At 44.1% G+C, this 26,928-nt stretch overlaps 1 protein-coding gene across 1 annotated transcript in view; it reads left to right on the forward strand.

Moving 5' to 3' along the window:
* The window catches only part of LOC115462853 (HAUS augmin-like complex subunit 1), a 60,203-nt gene that overhangs the window by 22,121 nt on the left and 11,154 nt on the right, over positions 1-26,928 (forward strand). The window contains exons 5-6 of the mRNA XM_030192897.1: positions 19,707-19,830; positions 20,717-20,782. Coding sequence (XP_030048757.1) covers positions 19,707-19,830; positions 20,717-20,782 — 190 coding nt within the window. The remainder of the gene's footprint in view (positions 1-19,706; positions 19,831-20,716; positions 20,783-26,928) is intronic.

Below are 26,928 nucleotides of genomic sequence, written 5' to 3' on the forward strand. Positions count from 1 at the left end.
CAATTTCATGTATAAAAACAACAAAGATACACTTAAAGGAAATAGAGATGCTGGTCAGGGAGGTTCTCAAACATTGAAGGAATACCTTTGGTATGGTAGGACAGTGCCTCAGTACCTCCTTCCCAGAATCCCTCTCTCTCTTTAAATCTTCCAGTTGCAGGTACAGGATCATGTCCAATTCATCCTGTACCTGCGAGTGGAAGGTTTGAAGAAAGATGGATTCCAAGAAGGAGGTACTGAGGCACTGTTCTATCACACCAAAGACATTCCTTCAATGTTTGAGAATCTCCCTGCTGATTCCAAGATGGCGCTGTGAATAGACGCACCTGTGTTTGCTCCTGGAGGCTGCTGTATTTGTGAGTTTCTCTCGGTGCCTCTGTAGCCTCGTTAACCATGGGGAAGCGGAGGGGGAAGGTAAAGGAATTTCCCTCGGTTCCTGTGACCTCCTCGACGATGGAACAAACAACCCTGCAGTTTCCCAGGCAGCAACCGGGTCCTCAGGGAACTTCGACCCCCACTGCAGCTCTCGGCCCTTCGGAGTCGATTGAGAGTGGAAACAGGGCTTCCTTGAGCCCTGTGGAACGAATTGCACCTCCCCAGCCTGGAAGAGAGTTGCTGGCTGTTCAAACAGAGACAGACGCCGAAGTGGCTCAGCTGGTCCTGTCTGAGGGTGTGACTGCAGCAACAGAGATAGATTCTCAACTTCGGGAAACATTACTACAACAGGCTTCAAAGGTATTGCCTCAAGCTATTGTTTCCAAGTTAGCTCGGGCTGATAGTCTACCTCAATCTCCTCCTGTGGCTAGTGGAGTGATTAGACCAGCAATTGTGACGCTGGAGTCACTATGGGATATGGTTTACAATATCCAAACCTCTATGCAAACTACTTTAAAGCAGAAGTTCTTTCTGAGGCTGCCCTGCTTCAAGCACAAGTGACTGCACAGCAAACCCAGAAATTGGAACGTGTGGATATCAAAATTCAAGAAATGGGATCTATAGAAACAGCTTTGGTTAAAGACAATAATTTCCTACATAAACGACTTGAATACCTTGAAAATCAGACTAAAAGACTTAACCTTAGGTTTCTTAATTTTCCCAAATCACCGTTAATTTCTCCTTTGGAGATGGTTAAAAAATATTTGGTGGACATCCTGGGAATGGACAAGGACTCACTCCCTCCCATTACATGGGCTTATTACATCGGGAGTACTGGAGTGGTGGTGGGAAATCCCCCCGTAATAGGGGAGGGAATGAATCTTACCTCATTCCTAGAAAGTTCATTAGAAATAGTTACTCAGAGGTTAATTCTGCTTGCCACTTTCGCGTTGGAGCCTGATAGGAATGCCGTACTACGGCTTTCGTTGAGACACTTAGAAAATCTGTTTTTGGGCTCAAAGGTCCGTATCTTTCCAGATCTCTCATGGCCTACACAGATGAGACGAAGGGCCTTTTTGGAACTTCGCCCCAGGGTGGTGGCATTGGGAGCAAATTTTGTTTTGCGATTTCCTTGTTTTTGTAATGTGGTGCTTGAGGGTAAACATTTTCAGTTTGTAGATCCAAAACAGTTGAAAGAGTTTATTGATGCAAGAGTTGATGTGAATATAGTAAACCTTCCCTAATTTAGCAGGCTGGGGTCTGAACCAGAGGAAGCATCTATTGATTATTAATTTTTGTAAATTTCCTTAATCTTGGAATCAAATTTCTTTAACTTGTGGACAAATGGGCTGCAAAGATATATATACTTATCATTTTTGTTTCCTAATGTTAAATAATGCCAATTGCATATTCACTTTATGTGGTGATATATTGGAAAATTTAAATAATAAAAAATAATAAAAAAAAGAGAATCTCCCTGACCAGCATCTCCACTTCCTCTAAGTGTATCTTTGTTTTTGTACATAAAATTGAGGATTTTGCCAATTAAGACCACTTGTCCGGATATTGTTGACTCCTGAGGCAGGTGCCTGTGTGCCGAAACGCAGATCTGTGTCGAGTCTTTCCTATATTGTCAATCTTTTTTTTTTTTTTTTTAATTTTACCTCATTAGGTGATAGTTTGGTTTGGTCCTCCCGTATCTTTTTCTCCTTACTTGGACATTTTGCACTAGGGGAGCATCCTTTTTGTCAATGAGAACACCAGATAGGTTGCAGCAAGTGACCAAACCTGTTTCATAAGAAATACTACCCCCCCCCCCCCCCCCCCCGTTTACTAAGCCATGCAGCAATGCTGACGCTGCCCATTCTAAGTGAATGGACTGTGTTGGCATTAGCTCATGGCAGCCACTAGCATGTCTTAGTAAACGGGGGGTTAGTGTGATATGTTTTACTCCTCTAAAGAGGCTCAGATAAGGTTTCTAAAGCATGCCTAACTGGACAACTGTGCAAGGCTGCTGGGTTTTTTTGGCTTTTTTTTTTTTTTTAAATAAATCATGGATGTTTAGCTATGTATATTTCAAGAACATCTTGAATCGGTAAAGATGAATATTCTTATATTTAATAAAATAATGAAAGCACGAAGTACTAGACAATTATCACAATATCATTCAGTAGGAAAAAAGGAGGGAATGAACACACAAAACCTTATAAGCACGGAGAATAAGGAAATCTAATCAGGAAAAATAAAATGGGAGCAAAAAAGAAAAAAACGTAAGAGGCTAAAACATCAAAAAGAAGCGCTTTCAGTTAGGTGGGGTAACAGCAACCACAAAGCCTGAAGGATTTGACCTGCCATCTATAAAATTCTTCCATTGTTTAGGCTCAAGGAAGACATAATTAGCCTCCAACTTAATACAATATTTGTGAGGAAACTGTAAGAAGAAAGTAGGCCCCATAGCCAACTTGAGTAGGTCTGGAAAAATCAGGAAATATAAATATTCATTGACCCATAAACAAAGCATTATGAAAGCAGAAATAGTCTCAAAACCCAATTGTGATCAGGTTCAAGGGCGAGCATAGCTATCGGAATAGCATGGGAGAGGACCTCTTGCTGGGAGTGTTCTTCTAAAAAAAGACCACTCCAAACTATATCTGCAGGCTGGTACCCAGATTTAATATAGTAAGCTCTTGAAAGTGGAAGCATAGCTTTCTGAGAGAGTTGCAAAATTTCTCATAGATATTTCTTAACCATGTAAATGGGGGCGATCAAATGTGATTTAGGAAATACAAAAACTGCAATGGAGTCAAGTCTAACATATTTGCCATGGGTGAATCTCTTCATAAAGGCGGTTAATAAATCCCAATAAATAAATATTTATAGTAACCACTAAAACAGTAAACAAGGAAAAAAGACCTCAGACACCTGAACACTGAAATTCAGTGTCTTGAGGTAATTATCTTTCATAGGTCAAGAAAACTTATTTGCTTGTTTCCAAAAATGTTCATTGCAGTGCTTATATGCTGCTTAGTACTACTTAGTGTGTTCATTGGAACAGCATTCAGTTGATGTTTGAAATTGTATAACTGTTGTAAAAAAGAAACACTTAACTTTCACCCAACAGTGGCCCAACCGTTTCACTATACAGGCTTCCTCAGAGGTGGTGTTATCCAACAGCACAATCCATTTGTTGTAGTTAATACATTTCCTCCAGCTTTAACAAAGGTTTAATCCAGATTATCATCTCCCATTCTGGAACAACCTTGAAAAAACAAAATCGTGGTTACCAACTTTCCTACAATTCAACAATGTCAAATTGGAACAACTGCAAACTGGTTCTTATACTTAGATTATTTCTCAGTCTCCGCGCTTTTAACACACTTGCTCCATCAGTACTCACAATAACATGGCTCTCTGTTACGCTGACATGGAACCAACTAATCACATCACTCCATGTCCTTTTTTCAAATGCGAGTGGCCAACATGTCACATTGGAGGCCCAGTCAAAGTCCACGGCATTTCCTGCACTCAGCGGTATCCATTGACGTACCTCCAATGTTCCACTGTTCTTATTGCATATATGACCAATAACAAAGTTAATAAAAATGAGTGGAAACCATATATCAGTTCTTGCTTGCTTGCTTGATAAGGAATTTTACATGAATACTTTCCACTCCATAGAACCTTTGGGATTGAACAATTATAAAGTGCAGAGTCTATGTATCCACTTTCGTTCCTTCTGTAAGAGTCTCTTCTCACGATCACCCCCTCTGCTGTTGTCCACAATCGCATTTATGACAAAACATATTAAACAATTGAAGTTGTGTTGTTCATCTTTGCAATGTCTTACCAAGTGTGTCTCCACCCACTCAGTAAACTGGATCTATGTTCATTCAATCTTGTCTTGAGACTTCTAATTGTTTTACCCACATCCAACTTATTGTAAAGACATCACATAACATATACCACAAATTTGGTGTTACCTTTACTAAAATGTCTAAGATGATAAACTTTGCCATCTGTTGGATTAATAAATTGTTTCAATTGCAGCATAATATCACAGTTTTTATAAACACCATATTTACAACACCCCACAATACTTGGAGAAACTTTTATTGGTAAAACAGAGGGTCTTAAAACATCTTTCAGATTGCTTCCTCTAGCATAAGCAGCCCTCAGTCGTGCTTTTCTAAATAAAGGATGTGCCCTGGATAATCTTCCAATGCTTATTATTTTATTTACAATCAGATTTTCATGAGTAAATTTGGTAACAAAAGTGTAAACATCCTCCTCCTGCCTGCTTTACTATAATAACTCCGTTATTATTTTTAGCTCTTTTATAGGCTTTTCTCAAAATCCAAGTGCCATAACCTCTAGCTGTCAGATCTTTAATCTGTTTCTTAGATTGTTTAAAATCGTTTATGTCACAGCATATTCTTCTATATCTTAAAAATTGCGAGAGTGGCAAACTTTCCTTTAAAGGTCTGGGATGACAAACATATACATAGTAACATAGTAGATGACAGCAGAAAAAGACCTGCATGGCCCATCCAATCTGCCCAACAAGATAAATTCATATGTGTATACCTTACCTTGATTTGTACCTGTCTTTTTCAGGGCACAGACCGTATAAGTCTGCCCAGCAGGATTCCCCGTCTCCTTCTGCACATGATTCCTTTGTGTATATCCCACGCATGTTTGAATTCCGTTACCGTTTTCATCTCCACCACCTCCCGCGGGAGGGCATTCCAAGCATCCACCACCCTCTCTGTGAAAAAATACTTCCTGACATCTTCCCTGAGTCTGCCCCCCTTCAATCTCATTTCATGTCCTCTCGTTCTACCGCCTTCCCATCTCTGGAAAAGATTTGTTTGCGGATTAATACCTTTCAAATATTTGAACGTCTGTATCTTATCACCCCTGTTCCTCCTTTCCTCCAGAGTATACATGTTCAGGTCAGCAACTCTCTGCTCATACGTCTTGGAACGCAAATCCCATACCATTCTCGTAGCTTTTCTTTGCACCGCTTCCATTTTTTTTAACATCCTTCGCAAGGTACGGCCTCCAAAACTGAACACAATACTCTAGGTGGGGCCTCACCAACGACTTGTACAGGGGCATCAACACTTCCTTTCTTCTGCTGATCACACCTCTCTCTATACAGCCTAGCAACCTTCTCGCTATGGCCATCTGATCTCAAAAATCTATGTATTTATTTAGACATTTATACCCCATGTTATCGCAAAGATACTCAAGTTCAACGTGGTTTACAATAAATAAAACAACAGGCAAGGTTTACAAAACCATAAACAAAATATCAAGTAAGAGAAGAGTAGCCCAAGTAAGATACAAATACGAACTAAATAATAAACCATTGATGGCCAGTTATAATCTAACACACTCCATCAATGGGCAGAAACCTCTCAAAGAGGATAGTTTTTCAGTCTTTTGTGAATTACCAAGTAATCAGGCTGACACTTGATTGCCATTGGCAGTGAGTTCCACCACTTAGCAACTTGGTATGTAAAGTCTGCGGAGCAAACCGACTTGTAGCCCACTCTCTTGCAATCTGGAAGATGAAATCTAAGGTAGTCCCTAGAAACAGAGCTTATTGCATAGGGAAATAGTCATTAAGGGTTGCATGTAATCTGGTAGCATGCCATATATTATTTGAAAGACAAAAATAAATCATTTAAAAAATAATCCTGGCTTTAATGAGTGGCCAGTGCAGTTTGCATGATAATGGAGTGGCTCTATCAAAGCACGATACCTCGAGGATAAACTGAACTGCTATATTGGGCTGTTTACAGCCGTTTGTGAACACCCTCCTTATATCCTGCATAGATGGAATTGCAGTAATTGAATTGAGTTAAAACAAGGGTTGAATTATCAGTCTAAAGATGTCAAGCAGAAAATATGATCTGAATCGCCTCTGCTTCCTAAGAGACCTGAAGGATTTTTTCACTACTGAAGAAACCTGAGGCTCGAACATGAGGTGACTGTCAATTAATACACCCAGTTCCCTAAGCGTAGCGTCTAGGGGGGTAGGACTTGTTGTCGATGGACAAAATGTATTTGTCGTCTGCTTTCTTATGTACCTTGGTCACAAAACCCTCATTACTCTGAGAAAAGAAATCGGTGTATGAATACTGATATGTAAATTGAATGTTAAAATTGCATGAATTAAGCTATTTTGTGAACATCAAAATCTCTTCCACATTGCCTGGCCACAAAAGAAAAACATCTATGAACCTATTCCATGAATGTACGTGTTCAAAAAATGGTGGTTTAGAAATGCATTCATCTCCAATCCTGTTCATAAATAGACATGCCGCCTAAGGAGTAAATGTGTCATAGTAACATAGTAGATGACGGCAGAAAAAGACCTGCACGGCCCATCCAGTCTGCCCAACAAGATAAACTCATATGTGCTATTTTTTGTGTATACCGTACCTTGATTTGTACCTGTCCTCTTCAGGGCACAGACCGTATAAGCCTACCCAGCACTATCCCCGCCTCCCACCACTGTCTCTGGCACAGACCGTATAAGTCTGCCCAGCACCATCCCCGCCTCCCGCCACCGGCTCTGCCACCCAATCTCGGCTAAGCTCCTTAGGATCCATTCCTTCTGAACAGGATTCCTTTATGTTTGTCCCATGCGTGTTTGAATTCTGTTACCGTTTTCATTTCCACCACCTCCCGCGGGAGGGCATTCCAAGCATATTTTATTTATTTATTTATCTCATTTGTACCCACGAGTTTCCCAACAGTGTCAGGCTCAATGTGGCTTACAACGGACCACAGAGGCAGGCGCCAATGCAGTAAAATGAAGCTTAATACAGCATGTGCTAATGGCCAATAAAACATGTATTTTTCCATTGAGATATCTCACATTATTTTAATTGAGCTTATTAACTCTACCTGTAATTTTGTACCCAAGGAAAGGAGGGTTAAGGGGCCATTTTACTAAGCCGCGTAAGCGAGTAAATGTGTCACGCATTTATACACCTGATATTTGTAAATATAATTGCTTTTTAAATAAGAATAATTCTGGTTGAGGCCCATGATGAATTCAGTTGGTATCTCATATGGCCTAATTCTAGCTTCTAAAAATCCATGCAAGACTTGTAACTGTAGGCACTGTTGTATGTCAGAAAATCGCTCGGACAGCAATACTATGGACTCGTATGACCACTGCCTAAATTTGCCTTAGCTCTTGCTAGTCTGTCCACCAGTGAAGGAATAGTGAAAAAATGAAAAAAAAAAACATGTCCTTGGATGAAGTCACCAGCACAGCTATGCCAGGAAAGAAATGCAGAATCCATGTTTTCCTTGCAGAAACATGGTCCAGGTCTAACCAGGCTTCAGGCTTACCAAGAGTGAGATCTAGGGAAAGAACCCCTACATAACACATCCTCTTGAGGAATAGATGGGTGCAAAGGTGCGATAGCCAAAGTGGCCATCAAAAGCTGGAGGAAATGTATTAACTACAATAATTGGATTGCGCTGTTGGAAACGCAACCCCTGAAAGCCTGTATAGTGAAATGGTTGGGCCACCGTCGGGTGAAAGTTAAATGTTTCTTTTTTTAGAACGGTTATATGATTGGAACAGCACTCAGTTTTTTTATTTTTGTTACATTTGTACCCTGCGCTTTCCCACTCATGGCAGGCTCAGTGCGGCTTACATGGGGCAATGGAGGGTTAAGTGACTTTGCCCAGAGTCACAAGGAGCTGCCTGTGCCTGAAGTGGGAATCGAACCCAGTTCCCCAGGACCAAAGTCCACCACACTAACCACTCCTTCACTAGCAACATTCCATGTAGAAGCCTGCCCCTGCAGCCGCGCGGGCTTCTGTTTCTGTGAGTCTGACATCCTGCATGTATGTGCAGGACGTCAGACTCACAGAAACAGAAGCCTGCGCGGCTGCAAGGGCAGGCTTCTACATGGAATGTTGCTAGTGGAATAGCAACATTAACATTCCATGTAGAATCTCCAATAGTAGCAACATTCCATGTAGAATCTGAAATAGGGAAAGGAAACTGGGACTTGATATGCTGCCTTTCTGTGGGGTTTACATAGTATATAAAGGTACTTATTTGTACCTGGGGCAATGGAGGGTTAAGTGACTTGGTCAGAATCACAAGGAGCTGCCTGTGCCTGCAGTGGGAATCGAACCCAGTTCCCAGGACCAAAGTCCACCACCCTAACCACTGGGCCACTCCTCCACTAGCAACATTCCATGTAGAAGCCTGCCCTTGCAGCCGCCTGTTTCTGTGAGTCTGACGTCCGTACGTGCAGGACGTCAGACTCTCAGACTCACAGAAACAGAGGCCTGCGCGGCTGCAAGGGCAGGCTTCTACATGGAATGTTGCTAGTGGAATAGCAACATTAACATTCCATGTAGAATCTCCAATAGTAGCAACATTCCATGTAGAATCTGAAATAGGGAAAGGGAACTGGGACTTGATATGCTGCCTTTCTGTGGGGTTTACATAGTATATAAAGGTACTTATTTGTACCTGGGGCAATGGAGGGTTAAGTGACTTGGTCAGAATCACAAGGAGCTGCCTGTGCCTGCAGTGGGAATCGAACCCAGTTCCCAGGACCAAAGTCCACCACCCTAACCACTGGGCCACTCCTCCACTAGCAACATTCCATGTAGAAGCCTGCCCTTGCAGCCGCCTGTTTCTGTGAGTCTGACGTCCGTACGTGCAGGACGTCAGACTCTCAGACTCACAGAAACAGAGGCCTGCGCGGCTGCAAGGGCAGGCTTCTACATGGAATGTTGCTAGTGGAATAGCAACATTAACATTCCATCTAGAATCTCCAATAGTAGCAACATTCCATGTAGAATCTCCAATAGTAGCAACATTCCATGTAGAATCTGAAATAGGGAAAGGGAACTGGGACTTGATATGCTGCCTTTCTGTGGGGTTTACATAGTATATACAGGTACTTATTTGTACCTGGGGCAATGGAGGGTTAAGTGATTTGCCCAGAGTCACAAGGAGCTGCCTGTGCCTGAAGTGGGAATCGAACCCAGTTCCCCAGGACCAGAGTCCACCACCCTAACCACTAGGCCACTCCTCCACTTCAAGTAGCACTATGAAGCACATAAGCACTGCAAATTAACATTTTTTTGAAAAAAGCAAGTAATGAGGTTTTTGACCTATAAATGATGTTAAGTACCCAGGAAGGCATTGAATGATCAGTATTGGGTATCTCAGGTCTTTTTTTTTTTTTTTTACTGGTTTACTATGGTTACTATGCACTTGTTAGACAAGACTCCATTGCGATTTTTTGGTAGGCAACTATTTTTGGAGCACAAGGAGTTTATCTACATGTGATTGGATTTAGGAAATCCCACATCTCAAAACACCTCAGTTGATTTTTTTTTCCATTGCTTCTAATTTATTATGTTCCAATGCTTTATCCTTAATCAAAACTTGCTGTCACAATTTGAAGTTCACCAGCCTGCTGTTGTAATGAATCAAATTCCAAACTCTGAAAAGGATTTCTCCATCTGGCCTATAGCTGCAAGTACCTCCTTCCATTCTGAACCCGAACCTCTGGGCGTCTGGGTCCCAGTAAGGTTGGAATTCTTTCCACTGCTATTAAGCTCCCAAGGAGCTCCTAGCCTAGTCAGAGACCCCAACATCACAAGGGTCACTTTCAGAAACTGAACTCAGGAAGGTATCTGTCTTACCAAACAGAACTAGATCTAAGATGCCATCTAACAAAGTTCCAGCTGCACACGCTTCTGCCACAGCTTCAATTTGGGGTATCGGGAGAGTCCTTCGTAGCTCTGGGCTGAAGAAATAATTTCCTCCCCCAGCCAGTGCAAGCTGTACACTGCAGTGCACCTTAATCAAAACTCCCTACAACGCGGGTTTCACAAACTGATCCAAAATCTGCTTTCTAGGGAAAGCACCAGCACCATCCCAAGAGAAAAAAATACATGTCTTGCCCTTCCATTTCCCCCACTGAGTGTAGAATACCAGCAACAGTTGAAAGTCAGCGAATCTCATGCAGTTGCATGTGCTCCTCCCCCCATGTTGGTTCCTCCCCCCACCTTTCCAGGTTTGTAAAGCACACATAAAACCAACATGCTTTTCAAAAAATAAAATACGTAAATTTGAAGACTGCATAAACAATGTATATTTGTGATTCTACCTGTTGTAAAACAAGTTGTACAATTATAACCTGTATGTAAACAGCATGGTATTTCTGTACATAATTTCTTGTAGGAAAATATAATCCAAAGATCCATAATAGGAAAACAACAGGCTCATTAAATATATCAACAGCAAAATTAAAAAACATAAATATTATGTCACGTTCTCAAAGCAGGAACTAGGTTTGTGAACCCTTGGACCACTGCCGAGGAGCGGCAGCGGCAGGCAAATCACCCAAGCAGAAAGCAGTGCTGAACACAACAGGCAGGAACCACAGAATATAATTAGAAGAGGCTTTAATAGTAGACAGCACAGCAAGGTCAAAGGGGCCGGCAGCAAACACGGGTAATCCATAAACTAACCAGAGTCTTTAGGCAGGCGGAAAGCAACGTCCAGGTCCAGGCCAAGGGTCAAAGGCACAGGAAGCAAGCAAAGTCAAAGTCCAGGAACAGGCAGGGTCCAACATAAAGGAAACTTTCAGAGGAACTCCAACAAACCACCAGGAACTCATGGATGACCTTTGATACCAAGGCCAGGCAAGCAAGGCTCACAGAAGCTATTAAGCCCCTCAGCAGCTGACCCACAGCTGCAGTAAATCACCAGCCAAGTAAGGGTGCTGTTCCAGAACAACCCAGCAGAGCAAGTCTGGCAACCTGGAAAATCCGGACCGGACTCACTGAAGTCTGGAACATGGAAGACAGCAGAAAACAGTCCATAGCAGCCACCAGTTCTGTCCACCAGAGGGCAAGGAGAGCACCCACATGGAAAGCAGTCACAAACGTGACATATTACTTTATCCTTAAAAATGATTTTTGACATTTTATTTACGTAAACACATAAAACATACATGAGCTGTCCAGAACAACTATTGGTGACAGGCTGAGCGAAAAGATACTAAAAGTGGGGTTATAACGAGATAAAGGCTATAAAAGTTTAGAGGGGTAAATTTGGGCAACTTTCATTTTTTTGTATTATAGGGTCAGTAGAAAAGGACTATGCAAAATTTTATCTGTGACTTCCTATGGGTTACAGGGAGTGAGATATTCTAAGTTTGCTATTTTTCAAATGCATTTTTCTGAAAAAAATGTACTTTTAATTGATAAACTTTTCTCAATTTATAAAGATGTATTAGCTCCTACTTGAGCCTGAAATTTTGCAGGATTATGGAGTTGATGTCCCTCTGTCTTATTTATAAGTCACGTATCCTACTTTTTGTACCTTTTTGCTCAGCGGATCACATTTATTGCAAATACAAAACATATAACAAAAAAATAACAAACCATGTAAATTAAATATCTAAATGGAGCAGCCATCAAAAATGACACACTCTAATAGTCAATAGAAAGATCAGGTGTCCAGTGTGTTTTGGCATAAAATGCCTTCCTCAAGGGACTTGATTCAAATGCGTAGAAGAAACAGCAATGGCCATAAAATATCCCAACTAAAAATGAAAGGAAGAAGGGGACGGGGAAAATAAAACAATTATTAAAATCTCTACTATTATAAAAGGCACCTTCAACGTTCTGAAGCTGACTCCATGGCTTCAAGTGAAGGGTTCGTTAGGTTCGTCGCTCTGTCACCATCTCTGTCGGCCCCGCCCTCGCGCTTCTGATAGGTCCGCCGCCCTCTACGTCATCACGTTTTGACGTCAAGGGTGGCGGAACCAACAGAGGCACGAGGACAGGGCCGACAGAGATGGTGACAGAGCGACGAACATGAAGAAAAAAAAAACCCCTTCACTTCAGCCACGGAGTCAGCTCCACCACATTACAGGTGGGTGGCTGGAGGGGAGGGAAAGAGAGGGAGCAACTACCCTGGAACAGGGAGGGAGGGAGAGAGGGGGGCCAACGATGCTGGAACTAACTTGGAGGGTGGCCAGATGGACACAGAAACTGGGATGGATGGAGGGAGGGGGGGACCCAGAAACTGGGAGGGGGGGGAACTACCCTGGAACAGGGTGGGTGGGAGGGAGGGAGGGACAGCGGACACTGGAACTTGGAGGTGGGCGGACCCAGAAACTGGGAGGGAGGGGGGACCATGAAACGGGGAGGGGGAAATGACCCTGGAACTGGGTGGGAGGGAGGGAGAGCGGACACTGGACCTTGCGGGGGGGGGGCGGACCCTGAAACTGGGAGCGAGGGGGCCACTGGCATACACTCTCATTCACACACACACACACACACACACACACACACACACACTTACGCACACAGTCTCACTCTCTCTGTCACACACACTCACTCTCACACACACTTTGTAAAACACACACACTCCGAGGAAAACCTTGCTAGCGCCCGTTTCATTTCTGTCAGAAACGGGCATTTTTTCCTAGTGTATTTATAAAAAAACATATGAAAAATGTGAAAAAAAACCCACTTAAAACGGGGTTGATGCACATCACTACTCAGAATGTATTAACTGACCACCTTCAAATATACCTAAATCACTTTAGAACCAAAAAATTAAAAAATCAAGAGGCTATTATACTAGTTCAGCAAAGGAAATCCCTACAACAGCTCTAACGTCTCCACTATCAGGGAGATCATTAACATCTTGGTTGACTTGCTTAATCTCCTTGCACTCTGTCCTGCACTCCTTTCTGCTCTGCTGGTGAACAGGGTTCCCTTTTTTGACTGACTCAGCTATCTTCCTTTTCCATTTTCTATTCTAGCTAATCATTGCCTGCAGAGTTGCTCCTTCTATGTAGGGACAGATGAGCATCTGGCTTCCTATCATGCATGTTGCAGCATGCCACGTATCTATACATGTGCTCCTTCCCCATTGCCATGCTCCCTTTCTGTCTTTTGGACATTTGTCTTCCTGGAGCAGCCTATTAGACCAAGTTTTATCAGAAGTTCTTGCACTTAGTCCAGTGATTCTCGAACCTGGACCTGGAGGCACCCCAGCCAGTCAGGTTTTCAGGATATCCACGATGAATATTCACGAGAGATTTGTTTGCACAGCCTCTACTGCATGCAGATCTCTCTTATGAATATTCATTGCGGATATCCTGAAAACCTGACTGGCTGGGATGCCTCCAGGACCGGGTTTGAGAGCCACTGACTTAGCCTGAAAATTATAGATATGGACTTTTTTTAGCCTCTTTTGGGGTCCCATACAGGGCACATCTACTATGTCCTTCCATCTTCTCCTTGTAGCATTGTGTTCTCTACTCTCATATCTGTTCCTACTCAATCACAGTGAACTAGATAGCAAGGAAAGCTTGTCTTTTCAAAATTCATTTAGTGCCACTTAGGTTCCTTGGCCTTTCCAAGCTTAAGACACCCCCTCCAATTTCTTAGGGGGATTCTCTTCCATCCTTCTACTCCTATTCGTATCTGGCACATTTTTCTTCTAGTGGGCTAGCAACAGGTTTCAGTATCTATAGTTAATTCTTTAACCCTAGAACGCATATTGGGGGCCTTTTAGGCCCCCATGCTTACATTTTTGCTATTATCTGCAAAATTACTTTAGTTAGAATTTTGAAACTCAAGGTATTACTCAAGTATGTCATTGTTGATAATATCCAGTTGTTCATATAATTTTTTTTCATAGGCATTATGGTGTAACAATGCTTGTTTGGTGAAAACTACATCTGTACGAATTGGGGGCCTTTTAGGCCCCCGCTGTTTTTATCATGTTCTCAGAAGTGTTTGTGTCTCAAGTTACTTTATTTGTACTCAGTAATGCTGGTGGAGGGGCCAGGGTGTGGATAATAACATGTGAGGATGTCATGTGATTTTTGGAGGGAGTGATAAGGCCATGACATCACCTCAGGTCCTCTGAACACTGAGGACAGTATACACTGTGAGCTAATTGCTGAAGGACCTGTGATAAGATAAGCTGTTGAGAGGAAATCTGTTTCATTTTCTAACATCTAGTCAGCAATGGCACGGTCTTCCTCCAAGTGTCTGACTGACCAAGAGATTGAAGCGATTATGTTTCAAAGCGATGATGAAAGTGAACTATCTTTGTCTGATGAAGAATATCTGCCACCAGCTAATCAAACATCCTCATCCAGTGATTCTTCTGATGATGAAGAAGTGAATCTAGTGGATCCTCAAGAAGTGATAAGTAGAACATCCAAAACGAATGTTTTTTGGGACAGTAATCCTACATTAGTCGGACGTACTCCAATACACAATATTGTGAGACAGGCTCAAGGAGCTGTGGGAAGTCCCAGTTACTTTACCCCTAAAGATGTATTCTGTACTTATTTTTCTGACAATATTGCAGAAGAGGTCCTATTATGTTCAAACCTAGAAGGAAGACGTATCGCTTCAGCAAAAAATAAGTCCTGGAAAAATATCTCAAAAGAGGAACTTTATGCATATATTGGACTTTTCCTGCTGGCAGGGAGTCAAAAATCGTATGATGTCCCAATATGAGAATTATTTCTGGACCCACTTTCTGATCCACACTATAAGGCGACAATGTCAGTGGGCAGATATGAGGAAATTAGAAGGATCATTCACTTTGATGATAAGCGAACTCGTGCAGCGAGGTTTGAAACAGACAAATTAGCCCCTATCAGTTATATCTGGAACATATTTATCAAAAATTGCACAAAACTTTACAATCCTAGTACTAATGTTACTGTAGATGAGCAACTTGTACCGTTCAGAGGACGCTGCAAATTCATACAATACATGCCCAGCAAGCCAGCCAAGTACGGTATAAAAATCTTCTGGATGTGTGATTCTGCAAATTATTATGGCATAAATGGCGTAATCTACTGTGGCAAAGAGGTTGGTGCACCAGTACAGAAGGATCTGGGGTCTGAAATAGTCAAAACTCTTGCTGTTCCAATATTCAATTCAGGTAGAAACATCACCATGGACAATTATTTCACCAATGTTGAACTAGGCAATTTTCTGCTTGCAAAAGCTATTACACTTGTTGGTACTATAAAGCAAAACAGACGAGAAATTCCAGCAGCACTCAAACACAATCGTCAGCGAGCACTTTATGAGAGTGTCTTTGGATTCAATAACAAAGCGACTTTGGTATCTTACAAGGCAAAGAAGGAGAAATCTGTAATTTTACTCAGTACCATGCATCACGATTGCAGTGTTGACAGCAATAACCAAAAATTGAAACCAGAAATCATCCTGCATTACAATGCAACAAAAGGAGGTGTAGATAAAATGGATGAGATGGTGGGAGAATATTCGTGTAAGAGGCAAACAAAACGATGGCCTGTAGTACTATTTTCAAATATGCTTGATGTAGCAGCCCTAAATTCATTCATTATTTATACAGAAACTCATCCTGAATTTCATGCACAGAGGAAGGACAGGAGACGCTTATTCTTGAAGGACCTTTGTCATGAACTTGTAATACCTCACATGATAGAGCGAAGCGACTTGAAATGCTTGCCAAAGAAAACTAAAGAAGCAATGAAACGGTGTGGCGTACAGTTTCAGATTACTCCAGAGCCAGGAGAAAGAAAACGAAAGCGTTGTTTCATGTGTCCAAGAAACATAGAGAGGAAAACTGAGCGATATTGTTCCACTTGTAAGGAAACTGTTTGCAAAGAACACTCTTCTGAAAAAATAACATGTCAGAATTGTTTGGAAGACTAATATAATAGAAAAGAAAGTTAGAATAAAAATGTAGCTGCAGCTAGTTTGCTATAGATTTCTATGCATTTTTGTGTGTTTTCATGTCTTTGCGTGAAATTTGGGAAAAAAAAAGATTTTTTGGTGTTTTCTGTGAAAAATTATAATTAAAATGTTGTCCACTATTCATATTTTATTGAGCAATTTTGAAATAAACTTGTGAAAGTTATTTAAGTGTGTTTTTCTACATTATGTGCATGACGTTAATATGTATATTTTTAACGTCATGCGTTCTAGGGTTAATTAAAGGGAATGGGACTTGATATACCGCCTTTCTGTGGTTACAATCAAAGTGGTTTATGTATTATATACAGGTTTTTATTTTATACCTGGGGCAATAGAGGGTTAAGTGACTTGCCCAGAATCACAAGGAGCTGCAGTGGGAATTGAACCCAGTTCCCCAGGATCAAAGTCCACTGCACTCACCACTAGGCTACTCCTCCACTAGCAGTGTTCCATGTAGAAGCCTGCCCTTGCAGATCAGCAATGCGGCCGCACAGGCTTCTGTTTCTGTGAGTCTGACGTCCTGCACGTATGTGCAGGACGTCAGACTCACAGAAACAGAAGCCTGCGCAGCCGTGTTGCTGATCTGCAAGGGCAGGCTTCTACATGGAATGTTGCTAGTGGAATAGCAACATTAACATTCCATGTAGAATCTCAAATAGTAGCAACAGAATCTCAATAGTAGCAACATTCCATCTAGAATCTCCAGTAGTAGCAACATTCCATGTAGAATCTCCAATAGGGCAAGGGAACTGGGACTTGATACACCACCTTTCTGAGGTTTTTGCAACTGCATTCAAAGCAGTTTATATATATTCAGGTACTTATTTTATACCAGGGGCAATGGAGGGTTAAGTGACTTGCCCAGAGTCACAAGGAGCTGCAGTGGGAATTGAACCCAGTTCCCCAAGATCAAAATCCACTGCACTAACCACTAGGCTACTCTTCTACTCCTAACTGGGCAACTCTGGTCCTGCCTTCCTTACTTCCTTCCATGTTTTTGGTATTTCAGTGAAGGATCCTGTCCTGCAGCTGGATCAGATCATTATTGCATGGATGATTGATTGCTCCTCATTTTTGCATATATTCCAGCTTTTCTACCTGGCTGTTTCAGCCTTTCTTCCTCGTGGATTAATTCTTCTCTTTTAGAGATAAAGACTCTGAAAGCCTTCTCAGGTCATTCTTGGGCTTTGACATGTTGGCTGCTATATCACCACTTTTGTTCTTTGCACTTTTGACTGTTTGGGCCTGGACTGGTCTGGTGTGGATGATAAAGGAAAAATTATGCCTTAACTGATGATTTTCTTTCATTTAGTCCTACTAGTGCAGAATTTAAGGTAATTGATTTCTTTTTATTTCATTTTAGTCCATTCTGGGGATGTCATTGCTTGGAGGAGTAGCCTAGTGGTTAGTGCAATGGACGTTGATCCTGGGGAACTGAGTTTGATTCCCACTGCAGCTCCTTGTGACTCTGGGCAAGTCACTTAACACTCCATTGACTCTGGTACAAAATAAGTACCTGAATATACCGTATGTAAACCGCTTTGAATGTAGTTGCAAAAACCTCAGAAAGGCGGTATATCAAGTCCCGTATCCCTTTCCCTTTTCATGGATCTTTATACGAAGCATTATATATCATGCATCTCCTGGTTCAGTGGAAGTACTACATGTCAGTATAGTCTATGCCTACTTGGTTGGTAGCTGTGTCGGTTGAGTGTGTGGCATTTTGCCTCATTCATTATTCAGGGCTGCCGAAGGGGGGGGGGGGGGAACGGGACAAAATTTCCTGGATCTGGCCTCCGGGGGGAAGGGGGTCTGGCAGTATTGCTGCCGTGTTGACAAGATTTCCATGGTAGGAAGGCAGAAAGCGGCTCAGGAAGGCTGCTGCTTCATTGGTCTCCTGCTCCTGTGTGTCCCGGCTGGGTTAGCAGCACGATACGTTAATGTGCTGCTAACCCGGCCGGTACACACATGAACAGGAGACCAATGCAGGCTGAAGTCTTCTGTTCTAACCGCTGCTCTGCAGGTCCTTCTTCCTGCCTTGTCTGGGTCCCTCCTCCTCCTGAAGTCCCCCAGTCCTGTTTCCACCGTGGGTGGGAGTGGGAGTGAGAGGGGATGCAGTAGGAAGGGAAGGATCTGCGGTGGCAAAGGGGGAACATGGGGCAGCAGCTGCCCAAGTGGTGGAGGGAACGGGGTGGGGGGGTGGCAGGAGGGCAGCTGCAGCCCAAGCGAGGGATGGGGGGGGCGGTAGCTTTGCCCTGGGTCCTGCCCGGTCTCTCGGCAGCCCTGTCATTGACAGACACTATGGAGTTGAGCCCCATTGCTGGGCTATTGTTAATACTGATTCAAAAAACAAAACCAAAATGAGGGAATATATAAAATATAACAGCAAGAAAATATCCCACAAACAAAATAGGGATGAAAATACCATATGAATAAATTTATGAAAATATAGTGTGAGGAAAAAGATGACTCTCTGTTATCTAAGCTCTGACGTATCCAGCATCTAAAGCTTACTGAGGCAACAAGAACCCTGAGCAATTTGTTTCATGCTCTAACGTTTGGTGCCTAGTTACATCCTTGAGTATTGTGGAATCAATTAAACCATCCCAAAATAAGAAAAATGTCCCCCCCAAAAAGAAAAGATTCCAAATACAAATGCAGAAACACAATGTATTCAATAATAAGTCCAAGTTACTTACCTTAAAGTTCAAAAGATTGGAAGCCAAAACTCTCCAACCGATGGTTCTACAGAACTCCGTTTTGTCATCTTCTTCAGGAACACCAGTAGCAAGAGTAGGCGAAAAATGGGGGGGGGGGGGGGGGGGGGGGGGGGCGGAATATGTGATTGTGCAGAACAAATACAACGACCATTAATTTGACCCACAGTGGAAATGTCCAAGTTATAAATCCTTGTGTCTGTCTCCTACGTTGTATGCCAAACGATTACATAAAGAATACAATTTAGAGAAATGGAAACGGAATCCATGAGACTTAGTGGGCTTCCACCTGCATGGAAAACATTTAGATTAAATATTATAGCTATATAAACAAAAATTAACACTATATTACTAAACAGTCAAAGATTGAGGACAAATTGTGATAAAAAAAACTTTAAGGGCTGTGTTTACTATGCTAACTTTTTAGCGTGTGCTAAAAATTAGTGCGCACTAATGATAGAGATGCCCATTATATTTCTATGGGTGTCGCTAGTGTTAGCGTTCTAATTTTTAGCATGCACTAAAATGTTTGCGTCCTACAGCGTGGCTTAGTAAACAGAGCTGTAAGAATTTTATTTTATTATAAAAATTGATATCCCATCTATCCCTAATCAGCTTTCATAATAAAAACATACATAATTATACTCCCTCCCAACATATAATATGTTTCTGAAATCTCTTTAAGCAGCAGCTGTGAATAAGATTCTGTTTTATGCTGTGAGTAACATGTATGAAATATGTACTTAACAAAAAAATAGTGCAACTTTAGGAAAATGTTCTGATTTTAAGTGGAAACTTTTTGTTTACTTTGGGAAGGGACCTTAGAAAAGCAGAAGAGCACTGGACTGTTGAAAGGACTAAACTGGACAGCAGAATGCAGAACATGGAATTTCTTAAAGCCAAGTCAGAAGAGTTAACAGTCAGAATCAAGGCAGCTGAGGTTGGTTGGTTGGCCTATTTTCAGAGACCAAAAAACATTTTTTTTTTTTTGCTTTCATCTGTAAATTAGTGCTACCTGTGATTATTCCATTACCAACTTACCCAGTTCCTGGCTCTGACCCTTTGTTTTATTTCTAGGTTTTCTTTCATATCTAAGGGGTTTTCTTTCTAAACTGTGATTAAAAGTGGCCTTAACATGCCTTTATGCAGGTTTTCCCCATTCCCCAAGGCCATTTTTACTGCAGCAGTAAAATGGCCAATTTTTGTATTAATGTCCATGTGCTAATGTTGTCATTAGCACGTGGCATTAAATATTAGTGCATGTGCACTTACTGACACCTGTTTTGTAGGCAATAAGGATTTGCCGCTAATCCTGTGCTAACCAGTTAGTGTACGGTAGTGTAGATGCACTAACTCATTAGTGCAGGCACACCCACCCACCCTACTTTCAACATTGATGGGAATAACTAGATGGATGGGAAAAGCAAATGGGTCTTTCTGCCATGATCTACTGTGTTGCTACAGGCACACATTGAACTTTAATCTCTCTGAGGATAGGGAAATATATTCAGGCACAGTAACTAACCAGACATGAGCCACTGAAAAGGCATTATACAAATAAATACTGTTAAATTTTTATTTTTAATCATACAGCATGCATGACTGCTAAATAAGACTAATTCATTCTCATTTTCTACATTTAATAAATGCTCTCACAATGCCTGCTTTCTAGAGAAGGTACCTTTTTATAATGTATTTTAATTGTTATGAAATGAAGCGAATAGTTGTTTTTTGGGGTGCATGCAAAAAACAATTTGCACAAGTTAATTTTTACAGTGAGTGTCAGCTGCATGTTAACTTATGACGTCTATCTTAATTTCACATAGGAACAGCTTTCTGCTACTGGAATGGATCCATCCTTATCTCATCAATCATTGGTGGCTCTCTCAGAGGTTGGTCTTTTGTGGTGTACTAGATAGAGCTTAAGGAGAAAATTAGCCCCACTCAAAAGATTATTCTGTGGTCTCAAATGGGGATGCAACCATAGCATGATGAAAATCAAGCTTCACGCAAAGGTTGAAGGAGTGAGATGTATCACGAGGGCCACTTTATAATATTCTACTTATAATCTCTGTTTGATTCTTTGCTATTTTAAAAAATTTGAAGGTAACAGCTTTTTTTTTTGGGGGGGGGGGGGGGGGGGGGGGACCGAAAGTGGGGACATGGTCTTCAAATAGGCTAATTTAGCACATACCATGACAAGGAATCTCATTCCTGAGTCAGGATATATGTGTCTCTGATTTACTGCTAACGCTCGCAATAGTACTTGCATCATACCAGAAGGAGCTTCTTTCGGGAGTGCACAGAATGTAGTACATATAGCAACTTATCAAGGTATGATTGAACATCGCTTTTAATCAGACCTGTGATGCCCAGCATGATGGTAAATTTTTCTGTATCTTTCTGCTAAATTTTCTTGGTGTCTTAACTGCATCTCTTGGTACTTTGAAGATCTTGTCTCTCCACACAGCATACAGAATAATAATTTGGTATTGACATTTCTGTTATCAATTCTGTTCTTGTGGGGGGGGGGGGGATTTTTTCCTTTTACAACTATGTCCAGTTTTTTTGCATCAGGTTTTAATGGTTTGGATGGGAATGTCCCATGTGATCACAACCTCTTCCTTCTCTATACAGGTCTCTTATGGTGGTGATACACCAGTGTTAGTGTTTTGCATAATATTCAGTGGATGAGACATGTCACTTCATTGAACAGACGAGTAGCCTAATGGTTAGAGCTGCAGTCAAAGAACCAGGGAAGTCAGGATTCATATTCCACTGATACTTCTTATGACCGTGGGCAAACCACTTAACCCATCTCTGCGTTAAGTACACAACTAGATTGTAAACCCTCCTGGGACAGGGAAGTAACTATTGTACCTGAATGCAGCTCACCTTCAGTTGCTACTGAAAAGACATATGCTAAATCTTAACTCTGTCTTCTGTATAAAAACTTTCTCCCATCAAGCTTATGTAGCCAGCAATGAGATGAGTAGCCGTTTTCAATTCTTTCTTACAGAATCTGCATTTGGCTGTTTATCAGTTTTTTATTTATTTGTTACATTTTGTATCCCACATTTTCCCACTTATTTGCAGGCTCAATGTGGCTTACATAGTACCGTACAGGCGATCGCCAATACCGGTATGAACAAATACAAAGTGAGGTTATGGCAGAGTAATGTTCAGTGTGATACACAATGGGGGTCATAAGGAGGAAGAGTTGGGTTATGTCCAGTACGAAGTTTTATATTGTTGTGTTGCGGGATTAAGGCATTTAGGTTGGATCGTTAGGGTATGCCTTTTCGAACAGGTTAGTCTTTAGGAGTTTCTGGACGTTTAAGTGGTCGTATGTTTTCACGGCGATTGGTAGTGCGTTCCATAGTTGTGTTCTTACTTAAGAGAAGCTGGATGCATAGGTTGATTTGTATTTCAGTCCTTTGCAGCTTGGGTGGTGGAGATTTAGATGCTCATTGTAAACCTTTTCATCTGTAGTCCGCTGTCATGGGCTGCAGCTATCAAGCTCTCATCCTTAGGTGTTTTATTTCAAACTAGCCGTTAAGCCCGTTAAAACGGGCAAGTATTGGTATGCTCTATTTTGATGTATAACTCCCTCCCTCCCTCCCCTCGGCTCCCCGCCCTCCCTCCCAGCTCCAAGGCCCGATTCCCTCCCAGCTCCATGGGCCCCCCCTCCGTCCCTCCCAGCCAGCTGCAAGGCCCCCCTCTGTACATCCCTCCCAGCTCCAAGGCCCCCCTACTTCTGACCTCCTATGTCCAGCATCCTCCCTCCTTCCCTGCCAGCTTCAAGGCCCCCAGTCTTTCCCTCCCTCCCTAGCTCCAAGGCCCCATTCCCTCCCCTCCCAGCTCCAAGGCCCTCCGTCCCTCCCCTCCCTCGCAGCTCCAAGGCCCCCTCCTCCTTCTGAGCATTTATCCTGCCTTCCCCTCCCCCCCCCGAGGTCGCTGTTGTCGCCGCTACCGCTCCCCCCCCCCGAGGCGCCACCGGCCCCTCCCTCCCAGCTCCAAGGCCCGATTCCCTCCCAGCTCCAAGGGCCCCCCTCCATCCCTCCCAGCCAGCTGCAAGGCCCCCTCTGTACATCCCTCCCAGCTCCAAGGCCCCCCTACTTCTGACCTCCCATGTCCAGCATCCTCCCTCCTTCCCTGCCAGCTTCAAGGCCCCCAGTCTCTCCCTCCCTCCTAGCTCCAAGGCCCCATTCCCTCCCCTCCCAGCTCCAAGGCCCCCCGTCCGAGCCAGCTCCAAGGCCCCCCTCCGTCCCTCCCCTCCCTCGCAGCTCCAAGGCCCCCCTCCTCCTTCTGAGCATTTCTCCTGCCTTCCCCTCCCCCCCCCCGAGGTCGCTGTTGTCGCCGCTACCGCCCCCCCCCCCCGAGGTTGCCACCGGCCCCTCCCTCCCAGCTCCAAGGCCCGATTCCCTCCCAGCTCCAAGGGCCCCCCCTCCATCCCTCCCAGCCAGCTGCAAGGCCCCCCTCTGTACATCCCTCCCAGCTCCAAGGCCCCCCTACTTCTGACCTCCCATGTCCAGCATCCTCCCTCCTTCTCTGCCAGCTTCAAGGCCCCCAGTCTCTCCCTCCCTCCTAGCTCCAAGGCCCCATTCCCTCCCCTCCCAGCTCCAAGGCCCCCCCGTCCAAGCCAGCTCCAAGGCCCCCTCCGCCCCTCCCTTCCCCTCCCTCGCAGCTCCAAGGCCCCCCTCCTCCTTCTGAGCATTTCTCCTGCCTTCCCCTCCCCCCCCCCCGAGGTCGCTGTTGTCGCCGCTACCGCTCCCCCCCCCCCCCCCCCCCCCGAGGTCGCCACTGGCCCCTCCCTCCCAGCTCCAAGGCCCGATTCCCTCCCAGCTCCAAGGGCACCCCCCTCCATCCCTCCCAGCCAGCTGCAAGGCCCCCCTCCTCCTTCTGAGCATTTCTCCTGCCTTCCCCTCCCCCCCCGAGGTCGCTGCTATCGCCCCTCCCCCCCCCCCGAGGTCGCCGCTACCGTTCCCCCCCCCCCCCCCCCCCGAGATCACCACCGGCCCCCTCCACCCGGGCCCTCTGTTCTACATTTAACTTACAGCGCCGAAACCGCAGGCAGATCAGCTCCGTCGGCCTTCCTTCTCTGCCTGTGTCCCGCCCTCGTGTGACGTAACGTCAGCGAGGGCGGGGCACACAGGCTGGGAAGGAAGGCCGACGGGAGCTGATCTGCCTGCGGTTTCGGCGCTGTAAGTTAAATGTAGAAGAGAGGGCCTGGCCTGGTGGAGGGGGTTGGCTGCGACCTTGGGGGGGGGGACGGCAGCGGCGACCTGCAGGGGGGGAGCGGCAGCGGCGACCTCCGGGGGGGGGGGGGGTAGCGGTACCATTAGCGGCAGCGTCGACGGTCCGTGTGGCAGTGACTGCACTCCTCCTCAGCGCAGAGTTTCCCTCTCTGTTCCGTCATCACGTCTTGACGTGGGGGCGGGACAGAGAGGGAAGTCTCTACTGCGCATTTGCAGGTGAGTCGGTCACTTGCCATTTATAGGTTTGATATCATTATTAGAATGTTTATTTATAAGATGATAAAAATAATCAAGAGCCTTCCCCTTATGAGAACATTTCTGCATTTTGCCACTACCACTTTGCATTTCTTGGCAACACCAAATGCTGTTTCACCACCAACTGACTGAAGGCAGTGTTGGCATAGATTGTATGTGGAGGTGGAACACAAGGATAAAATAACAAGAGTTACACAGAAAATAAGAGGGAGAACTTAAAGAAAACTGCCTGTGGAGTCAGAAAGGTGCATGAGTATGATCTCAGGTAGGATATGAGTGGATAAGCAAGTCTTCTTGCAGAATGTGTGAAGCTGGTGTTGGTCCTTTTCAGGCTCATTTTCGAAAGAGGAGGATGCCCATATTTCGACACAAATCGGAAGATGGGCGTCCTTCTCACAGGGTCGCCCAAATCGGTATAATCGAAAGCCGATTTTGGGCGTCCCCAACTGCTTTCCATCGCGGGGACAACCAAAGTTCACGGGGGCGTGTCAGAGGCGTAGCGAAGGTGGAACTTGGGCGTGCCTAACACATGGACGTCCTTGACCCATGATGGAAAAAAAAGGGCATCCCTGACGAGCACTTGGACGACTTTACCTGGTCCTGTTTTTTTTTATGACCAAGGCACAAAAAGGTGCCCTAACTGACCAGATGACCACCGGAGAGAATCGGGGATGACCTCCCCTTACTCCTCCAGTGGTCACTAACCCCCTCCCACCCTAAAAAAAATATTTTTTGCTAGCCTCAAATGTCATGCTCAGGTCCATCACAGCAGTATGCAGGTCCCTGGAGCAGTTTTAGTGGGTGCAGTGCACTTCAGGCAGGTGGACCCAGGCCCCCCCCCCCCCACCTGTTACACTTGTGGTGGTAAATGTGAGCCCTCCAAAACCCACCAGAAACCCACTGTACCCACATCTAGGTGCCCCCTTTACCTCTTAGGGCTATGGTAGTGGTGTACAGTTGTGGGTAGTGGGATTTGGGGGGCTCAGCACACAAGGTAAGGGAACTATGTACCTGGGAGCAATTTATGAAGTCCACTGCAGTGCCCCCTGGCATGTCAGGGAGACCAGTGCACTACGAATGCTGTCTTCTCCCATGACCCAAAGGGCTTGCATTTGGTCGTTTCTGAGATGGGCGTCCTTGGTTTCCATTATCGCCGAAAATCAGAAACGACCAAGTCTAGGGACGTCCAACTCTATGGACGACCTAAATTTCAAGATTTGGGCGTCCCTGACCATATTATCAAAACGAAAGATGGACGTCCATCTTGTTTCGATAATATGGGTTTCCCCGCCCCTCCATCGGGACGTTTTGCGAGGACGTCCTCAGCAAAACTTGGGTGTCCCTTTCGATTATGCCCCTCCACGTGTGCAAGACTGGCAGTTAGTTGCTTCTTCCATTATAGGCTTGGGAGAAGAGCCAAGATTTTCACTTGCTTCCTGAAGTAGCAGATAATCTTGCATTGCGTGAAGCCTTTCAGGGAGTGTGTTCCAGTGATGCCCTTTTGGAAAGAGTGTTAGGAATAGTCCTTGGGAGGACCTTAGCGACCTTGGAGTTGTGTATAAGGAAATCCTGTTCGTCAAGTAATCTGGCCCATTTCCTTTATGGGCCTTGAAGATCAGGCATAAGAGTTTCAAATTTAGCCCTGTATTGTACTGGTAGCTGTGAAATTCATCTCTTAGAACCTCCTTATATCAATCTTGCTGCAGCATTCTGAATCAAATGGAGCCAGTGCAAACCTTTGGTAGTGAGACCAATATAGAGTGCATTACAGTAATTCAGTCTTGATGTTATGGTGTGAACCACTATAACAAGTGTATTGCCTTCACAATGTATGAAGAGTGGACATTGTAGTTGTTGCAGATCATAGAAGCAGCTCCTGAAGGCTGCTTAGATTTTGTGGTATCGGTTTAAGTGTTACAGTGATACCACAAAATCTAAGCAGCCTTCAGGAGCTGCTTCTATGATCTGCAACAACTACAATGTCGCTCTTCATACATTGAGTCTAGTTGTACCCCAAGGTTTCTGATTTGTGATTTAAGGAGTATTTATCTCCCAGAAGAAATTTTGATCAGAGGCTGACCGAATTTTGACAAACTGTGGATGGCATTTCCAGCTAAAACCGAAGCATCTTCTCTCCCCCCCCTCCCGGGTCCCTCCTTGGGCCTACCGTAGAAGTCCTGGTAGTCTAATGGCCTTGTTGGGGCAGGAGCGATCTCCAGTCACTCCTGCATATGCTGGCTCTCCATTCAGAATGGCTGCCCCCTTTTGGTCATTGGGGGGGGTGGGGGGGAGGCTGCCACCTCAGTTTCAGCCAAAAATTGCATCAGATTTTGACTGCAGATTCGGTTTTAGCCAAAACCAAAAACCCCGGTTTCAGTTGCTCTCTGACTTTTTGATGTCAGGTATGTGCCCACTTCTGTTAGGGACCCACAGGAGCTCAGTTTTGCTTGGCTGCTGTTAAGGTTTGGTGATACTTTGTCATGTGTTTCCTACAGTTTAGCCTTGTCCTCATCCAGGTAAGATTT

Source organism: Microcaecilia unicolor, chromosome 2 (genome assembly GCF_901765095.1).
Source record: "Microcaecilia unicolor chromosome 2, aMicUni1.1, whole genome shotgun sequence".
Taxonomy (NCBI): Eukaryota; Metazoa; Chordata; class Amphibia; order Gymnophiona; family Siphonopidae; genus Microcaecilia; species Microcaecilia unicolor.